Source organism: Alnus glutinosa, chromosome 11 (assembly GCF_958979055.1).
Source record: "Alnus glutinosa chromosome 11, dhAlnGlut1.1, whole genome shotgun sequence".
Lineage (NCBI taxonomy): Eukaryota > Viridiplantae > Streptophyta > Magnoliopsida > Fagales > Betulaceae > Alnus > Alnus glutinosa.
In genome coordinates, this window is record NC_084896.1 from 16,847,467 (window position 1) to 16,856,264 (window position 8,798).

General features: G+C 37.9%; 2 protein-coding genes across 2 annotated transcripts; both read right to left on the bottom strand.

Moving 5' to 3' along the window:
* Nucleotides 1-1,717, bottom strand: LOC133881675 (uncharacterized). Its single transcript, XM_062320668.1, has one exon. It carries the CDS (start codon nucleotides 1,586-1,588, stop codon nucleotides 320-322), a length of 1,269 nt encoding a protein of 422 aa, XP_062176652.1. The 5' UTR covers nucleotides 1,589-1,717; the 3' UTR covers nucleotides 1-319.
* A 3,030-nt stretch (nucleotides 1,718-4,747) lies between these two features.
* On the bottom strand, nucleotides 4,748-8,437 carry LOC133882466 (probable anion transporter 5). The gene is made up of 2 exons (XM_062321652.1): nucleotides 7,954-8,437; nucleotides 4,748-6,627 (listed from the first exon to the last, which is right to left on the bottom strand). The coding sequence occupies exon 2, from the start codon at nucleotides 6,506-6,508 to the stop codon at nucleotides 5,180-5,182; it is 1,329 nt and encodes a 442-aa protein (XP_062177636.1). The 5' UTR covers nucleotides 6,509-6,627; nucleotides 7,954-8,437; the 3' UTR covers nucleotides 4,748-5,179.
* Nucleotides 8,438-8,798: the final 361 nt, after the last annotated feature.

Consider the following 8,798-nt stretch of genomic DNA (forward strand, 5'->3'; position numbering starts at 1 on the left):
TCAAATAAAAATAAGTTTCATATGGCATATATCATCATTCTCAACAAGTACAACACCAATTCAAAAGAGAAAACACGCACCACACAAGCATGCTGTGTTAAGAACCATTTCCGCCAATTCCCTCAAAGACATCACAATACAACAAAAGAAAACCCGTCCACAAGTAAAAATTTTCACTTAAGAAAACAGAAACACTAAGAAGTACAAATACAAACACTGATTTTGGAATACAATATTAAACTACACAAACTACTTTCCAACCGCTTCAGTTTAACTATACAACAACCATTACCTGAAAAGCAAATCACCACTTCCCCAATCACTTGGAAACCAACAGGATTTCAGGTTTCTTAGCCTTGCTAGGCGTGTTGACATTGGAAGACGCATTGGCATTGGCCGCTGCTGCTGCCTCCACCTTCGCGGTGGAGCGTGCCCGCTTATCAAGCTGAATGAGACTCCGTGTCGCCAAGATCGCCTGCGGAACCAACTCATGCGACGCCCTAGCGTACAAGCTCCTCGCCGCCAAGGCTGCCGCGTCCTTAACATCTTGGGAATTCAACGGAGCCAGCAAGCAATGCCCCAAAATCCTCAACGCCGGTTGCAATAGCTCCCATGGCAGCGGAATTCTCGTCCCATTGGGTTCCGAATCCTCCCCATTTCTCTCAATCACCAATTTCTTGTCCATCTCTTGGGCCACACCCTCAATGGAAATCTCACCATCCGAAAACGACGTACAGTTCTCGAATTCATCTTCATCCTTATCGAACTCTCTTTGACAAGAACAGTCCTGCCCGGCCCACGCCGCAACGGATCGGCAAAACTGGAGCTTGGACCAGCTGGGCATCTGCGAGATCTGCTTGTAATAGCAGTCCAGCGCGACGCCGACGATGCAGGCGCGTTTGGTGGACTTAACGGCGACCTGGGGCTCGAGAGGCGGCGAGAGAACCCCGACGGAGGGTCTTGAATTGTTGTTGTTGTTGTTGTTGTTGGCGAGGCGGCGAGGAGTGTGGTAGAGAGAGGGTTGGGAGAGGTCGGGGATGGAGATGAGGAGGGGCTTGCCGTTGCGGGCCTTGGTCTCGGCGGCGTAGAGTGCGAGCAGTACGGCCTCGAAGCCAGCGAGGGAGGCGGACTCTGAGGAGTGAACGCGAGAGAGGTAAAGGGCGGAGAGGAGAGGCAGGAAGGAGAGGACGACGAGTCGTAGATGGGGGTCGGAGGAGAGGTAGGTGTCGTAGAGCCACTGGCAGAGCGGGTCGGAGCCCGATCCGGAGAGGGGCGCGGAGAGCGCGGAGGACAGAAGGGAGTAGGCGGCGTGGGAGGAGAGCAGAGAGAGAGCGGGGCGGTCGGAGTCGGCGAGGGAAGAGAAGGAGAAGGATGAGGAATCGGAGGAATGGTAGAGGATGGAGGAGAGGGCGTGGATGCGAGAGCGGGCTTTGGAGACGGACTCCCACCAGGAGTGCATGGGGTCGGAGTCGGCGGCGCTGGCGATGGTGGTTGTGGTGGCGGTGGTGGTGGGGGGGTTAGGGGTGGAGGAGGAGGAAGAGGGGGAGGAGGAGGGGGAGTTGGTGGAGTGGTTCGGACGGAAGTCCATGGTTCAGGTTCCGGTCGGACTCCTTGACTTCCAGTCTTCCTCCTCCCACTCTGCTGGCTTTGGCAGAGAATAATTTCAGAAGAATTGGGATAACGGGGAGGGCAAACGCCAAACGTGGATTTTTTGGTAAGAGTAGAAACGGAGCCGTTTCCAAGATTTTTATTTTATTTTATTTTATTTAAAGCCGTAATTAAGATAGTTCACGTTTTCAACTTCTCACGCACATTGTGAGTTGGTGTGTCCGCCCGTCACCGTCCTAACGTCAACGCATTATATTTAGAGGGTGGTACACATGTACAACTCATCCACCTTTTATCCTTTATTTATAATAAAAAAGTTGATTTTAAGACATCAGAGACACTTTTTTGTTTAAAATTAATTTTTTTATTGTAAATGGAGGATAAAGGGTGGATGTGTAGCACCCCTCCTTCATCTTTTTTCTTTCTTTCTTTCTTTCTTTTTTTTTTTTTATTTTAAGAAAAATATAATTTAGCCCCTCAAATTACTATATTTTTTTAGATGACCTTTCAAACTATCAAAATTTGCACTCTGACCCTCAAATTATCCAAACTTCTAAAAAATGTCTCTTTTGACGAAATATCTCTATAATACCCATATCACCTGTCATTTTTCAATTTTAAAAAATAAAAATAAACTAAAAAATAAACTAAAATTCTATTTCTTAATTTTATTTTTAATTTTTATTTAAAAAAAGAAAAAGAAAAAATATGGGTGTTTGGAGTAGCGTTATTTCCCAACCGCGACCCGATCTTCCCGACACCCCTTTGGTCACTGTCTATTTCTCCGTCAAACACCGATCAAGGTCTTCCACAACAATGATAGACTTGCTAGTCGTTTGTAACAAAATAAAATTCAAATTAGAATCATTCATAACCTTCGAAAGATCATATTCGCGTTCGGAAAGGCTAGGACGAGTTTGTCGAATTATAGGCGTGCATTGTGCCCAATGACGATGCTGGAAAGAAGCAATAAGTCATCCGGTAGGTCACAATATTTTTTAAAAAAAATAAAAAAAAAAATTTAGTTTTTTTTTAGTTTTAAATTTTTATAAATTTTTTTTAATCTTTTAATTTTTTAATTTTTTAATTGAAAAATGACACGTGTCAGGGTATTATGAAGATATTTCGCCAAAAGATGTATTTTTCAAAAATTTTAGTAGTATGAGAGACCATCCAAAAAAATGATGGTAATTTAGAGAACTAAGTAATATTTTTCTCTTCTTTTTGTAAAGTTACTTGTTAACAACTAAACATAAGCGATTATTTCAAAAATAAAAAATAAAATAAAATAAAATAAAACATAAGCTATAAAACTGTATGCAAAAAGAAAAGAAAATAGAAACAGTAGTCGACATCACTCATTCTGTCTTAAAATTTGTATATTCCTCGTGCTTTTTTATGTTCCAATCAAATATTTATTCCTTAGAAAATGGAAAAAAAAATAAAGACCGTGTCTATTTGATAAAGTTATGATAAGTATTTTGAATTTTAAGTTTTGAAAAAGGTAAAAATAAAAAAAAAAAAATTGATAATTGATTTGGCAGAGGCCACATTTTGGGGGAAAAAAAAATGTCATACGTGGGGTTCATAAATGAAAATTCATTTTGGTAAATTTTGATAAATGTTTTTGAAAATTTAAGAATTGAGGAGTGTCCTCCAAAAATAGGCCACTTAATAAAGAGGATTGTCGAGATAATGCTCTAATTAGTATTCTTGCAAGGCAGAATATTAGCTCTAATACCAATTAGCGCAATGAAAGCTGTAGAATTAAGTGTTAAGCAATGTTAACTTAAAGAGATCTATAATCCACCATAAAAGAGCTCAATAAATGTTTTTTTTTTTTTTTTTTTTTTTTTTTTAATGATTGTGAATGCTTTTAAATTATTTTCGAATACTCTTGTCATATGGCATGTACACCCTTTATATAGAGGAGAGAAACTAGCATAAAAAAGAAAATTACTTGCAAATCATTCCTAACGAAAAAAAGAAAATTACTTTCCCTCTACTCATATTACTTGTAGATTACTCTTAATTGCAGAATACTCGGGTTTCTTAATAAATATCCTATCTTACATCAATTTTGAGACATGTTATGTGTATGTTTTTTTTGGAGGAATGATAGGCCGGAGCAAGTCAGCTGGCCATTTTCATTTAAATAGGATTTTTTTTAAAATCAAAAGCAACTTCTGATGTCACATCAGAAGTTGCTTTTGATTAAAAGAAATTACTTTTTTGTTAAAAAAGTTGGCCGGGGGAAGTTTGTCCCCCAAGTATCATTTTTCTATTTTTTGTATATCTTTTTTTAAAATCAATCATTACATCTGTAGGACTCACATGTGGGTTCCTGTAGGTCCTACGAATTCAATGATTAATTTAGAAAAGAGATGTATAATAAATGTACAAGAATCATTTCTTTAAAGAGTATTATTTTTACCATGAAAACTTTTTGAGTAATTCTAAATGTACATCAAGTGTTAATCAAGTGTCCATAAAAAAATAGGTCATTTTAATCAAAATCATCATTTGATTAATCACACATCTAATGGTAATTTTAAAAGGCACCTCTATTTTTATGGACAATTAATAAACACTTAACGTACTTATAAAATTACTCAAATTTTTCTTTGTTGCCCTTCTCTGTCATATGTAATTATCAACGAGATACACACGTTCTTTTACTCTCTAATTGTTTTGTTAAAATAAATAAAAAGTTAAATACGACTTTTATTTTTATTTTTTTTCATATGATGACTGGCAATCTAGGGATCCTTATTTCTAGTAATTGTGTGCAGCCGACAAAAAGTTATGTAACTAATAAATGATCTCACAGCCAAAGAAGTGTTTCAACAAAAGCCTCCCAACTCATCCAGCATGGTTCTTGGGAATTTTCTTCTCCACAGTATTGTGTTCTAAAACAGTGGGCATTTCTTACAAAAATAAATATATAAATAAATAAATAAAACGGTGGGCATGTTAAGTTCATCAGCCACCAATTTCAAAGACAAAGATCGACCCAATCACATGAATTTAGATAATCTGATTAACAAAACTCTTTCTTGACATTTTCAATAAATATTATGACATCAAATGGTATCATAGCCACAAGTTCTACTAGTGTCAGCAACATATACACTGACAGTTCAACAAACTGTGATGTCTAGATATTAGAAAGCCAGAAATCAGCAAGGTAAAAAGAAAGATATACGAACCATACAAGCAACAAACCCACATCATACGGTCTGGTGCCTTTGTTTTCTGTGTATTCAATCAAATACAGCTGAACATGTCACAAATATGCAATGTTTCCTGAGCCAGATAAAAACTGCTCGATTATGGCATGGTGATTCAATAAAACAAACGAGTTACAGATTCTTCAAATTGGCAAATTAAAGAATATATTTCAGTAGCTAGCTATGCTAAGGCTAGCTACTACCATTTAAATTCTTTTATGGGCTGTTGATCCTCATATGCCCTTCCTTGAAAGAATGATATGCTGAACAAGCTCCAGAAGGCACATCAGCAAAGATATGTAAACCGACTCTTGACGACCTTTAAATGGAACAAAGTTAACTCAATCAAAAATTCTCTCCCCGGTTGAAAACACTAAAAACACCACAGAACTAAAGATGCAGAGCAACCCTGGTATATAAAACACTGTTCTCCAGCATTCTGGACTTGATAGATCTGAATTAGCAGTTTTTGCAGCTTCAAGAAGCCTCCCAGTGAGATCAACTCCAATAATGCCAGCAAACGTACCAGCAGTATTAGAAACTCCCATCACAATCCCTGCATATCTAGGAGCAATATCCATATGGTTCACTGCAAACCCGGCTCTTCCTAGAGCCAAGAAACCAAGAGCCATAGAAGAACAGAAGACAGCCCCACCTGAAGTTCTGAAGACAGGAATTGCCATCAATGCAAGAGAAGCAACTAAGAATCCTACAGTGTTTAATAACTTCCGGATATTGGTCACCGACAAGATTCTCTTAATGATTAAGTGGTCAGCAATCACCCCACCAATATTTGAAAATATAAACATGTTGAAATAAGGCATCATTTTAGATGACCCCATCTCCTGAAGGCTAAGCTGCAGGCCTTGTTCAAAGTATGTGGGTAGCCAGTTCATCAACACATACAAAGCATAATGAAAGGTGAAATTGTTTACCACAATTGCCCAAACCGGCAAGCTGTATAAAATTTTCTTCCATGGGATGTTGGCACTTTTGGCAGAAAATCCTCCATTCTCCACTTTCATTTTCTGATTTCCTTTGGTTGGCAGCAAAGATTCACCAAAACCAGCAGCAGTGGCTTTTGGATGTTCAGACCGAGGAGGATCACTAGCATAATTGAACCACAGAACACACCACATGGCACCTAATGCTGCCTCAGCAAGAAATACAGATTGGGGCCCTCTATACTTAACCAGGCTCGGAAGGAAAAGCATTCCTGCAGCCGCACCAAGGTACATCCCAGACATTGTTAGAGAAACTGATCTAGATCTTTCATGGGGTGGAACCCACTGTGCTAAAACTGTGTGGATAGAGGGGAAGATGAAGCCTTGTGCCACACCAACTAGGAAGCGGGCAATCACTAAAACTACAACTCGATTAGGATCTAGTGGGACTAATGCACAAGTCAATGACCATAATACAAAAGAAACAAGGAGGACCTTCCTTCCCCCAATTTTCTGAGCTACCCATCCTCCAGGAACCTGTGAACAGGCATATCCACAGTAGAAAGTAGAAAGTATTGTTCCTTTAGTTGATTGATTTACCCTAGCAGCATCAGCCGCAGCCGTATATGCAATAGAGAATCCCACACGTTCTATATAGCAAACAGATGTGCTGATGAAGGTTAAAATGACAATCAAGTAACGCCTTGGAAATGTCATCATCCTCATACCTCGCCTTTAGTTTTGTCTTGGTATTTATCCTGTCAACTGTCTTCAAATGAGCCAGTCTCCAAACAGCTCTTTATCTACTTCCAAGTGGTTCAGAAAAGATGGCAGCAACTTTGTGCCTATCTCATATCAGAAAATAAAATCAATATAGCTTATACATGCAACAATAGCATATTAACAAAACAGACCAACTTGCAAAACAATATAGACAGAAATCTCAGACAAATAACCAAGACTATAAAATAATATGGCTCACTAGATACAAAAATATGGAAAACACGCATTGGACAAACCCACTACTTAAAACAATAAGTGATCCCTATATGAAAATCTGAAGCAAATCTTTGGATTGTAACACCTACTCATCTCATTCTAATGGATGGCCATATGATCACGAAGAAATTTGTTCAAACTTGAGATTATATGGAAACAAAATCTAACTCAAGTAGCAGCAGACAATATCATAGCCCAGGAACAGAAGAATTGGTAAAGATATAACAGTGTCATGAGTAAAATTACTTGCATATAAAAGTCAAAAAAAAAAAAGAAAAAAAAAAAAAAAAAGGCTATGCAAACAAGTTTCTACTACATTAAAACATTGATCATGAACTGGGATTGGCAGTATGTGAGCTTCCCACGTAAGATTTAGAATCTTCGCATTCATCATGCAAAAAAAAAAAAAAAAATAGTTAGATTCAGTACTTGGCTTTGGTGAATGCCTCCTGCAATTACTTTTATTGAGTTTCAATGTGTGAAGAATGAAAAACAAGCACTGCCCAAAAACTCATGAGCACATTTACGTAACAACACATCCTCATATGGCGTGTCCCATTAACACAATCTAAAGGGAAATTTATGATAGATATAGATAAAGTGTCAGATAACCAACATCTCCAACAAGCAGGCAACTGCTTAAGAAGTCCTCATTAAAGCATCTGATATAAATCTAAGAGTTCCAGAGGACAAGCAAACACATCAATATCTACACTATCAACTAACAAAATCTTTAGTAAGGTTCCAAAGATGCTTTACTAGCGTTAAGTATTTCATCAAAAAAGTATTTCACCAAACATCTAGCCTAGGAATGAATTGAATTGATCTCTTAAACATACATTATGAAGCACTTATCGACAAATTTCCAAGATTCAATTGGAGAATTTCCAAATTCAAAGCGAACGCCTCATTTTCAAAAACCAGAAACCCCGTAGATTTAGTCGCAATTGGAGTTCTGTTCAAATAAAGATTCAGTTTCCCATAAAGAATTCCGCCATTGGGTCCATCTAATAAACAATTTAGAAAAGCACCCAAAACCTTTTGCATCAAATCTTGCAAGATAACCCCCCCAGTGGCTCTTCAAGGGAAAGACGAAAGAAATGGGTCTCTGGGGAAATTTGGCAAACACATTTCAGGCGTACAAATGGAGGGGATAACAGAAGTACACATACCATGAAAAGAGACCAAGATTTGGTCGATTTGCACAGAAGTTGGAGAAGAAGATCTGATCTGGGCAATGGCGGTATCAACGCAGCACATATCTTGGAAATCTGGTCACCGACTTGAAAGAAAGACAGCCCCTACGCAGATTGTCCTTCACCAGACCGGCCGCGAGAGAGCCCTTCGCTGCGACGCTAGAGTCAACGCAGTGGAGGGAATTGTCTGCTCCTGCAATGGCAGTAGTTGCAGATGTACTAAACAATTCGATAGCTTCACGTGCTCTAGATGTCTACTCAAGAGAGAGAGTGAGATTGACTTTCATTGCCATTTCTACACCAGACAATCACAGCTATATGATTTGTCTTTTTCGAAAGGTGGTCCAAGGATTTTTAATTGTCGAAGAATGAGAAAATGTGAGAGTCCGTTTGGCCACGTTCCACCGGGTGGTTTCTTTGAAAATGATGTTGATGATTATTGATTAGCACTTTGTTTTTATGGCCTTGGATGCTTCTTCTTTTAGCACCAACAAAATTGGGTATTCTTGTTAATCATACATATATGGATTACTTTTGTTTTTAATAAAGAAAGAACAATGATCACATTATTGTCTTATTATATTAATGAAACATTGTTATTTTATTATTGGATTTTTTTTTTTCTTTTAACTAATTTGCTTTAAATGAGAAAAAGAAAAAGAAAGAAGCAATATTAGTTAAATTTAGTTAATATGAATATTTTAATTAGTCTGATAGACATGCTCCCTATTAGGACTTAAAAAAATAAATAAATAAATAAATAAAAGACACAAATCAGTACAATTGCTCACATTTTGCTTGTAAATTTAAAAATGACAGAA

What these genes read in the sequence shown, in the direction of transcription:
- LOC133881675 (XM_062320668.1), bottom strand. Translation starts at nt 1,588, where the DNA reads ATGGACTTCCGTCCGAACCACTCCACCAACTCCCCCTCCTCCTCCCCC.
- LOC133882466 (XM_062321652.1), bottom strand. Translation starts at nt 6,508, where the DNA reads ATGAGGATGATGACATTTCCAAGGCGTTACTTGATTGTCATTTTAACC.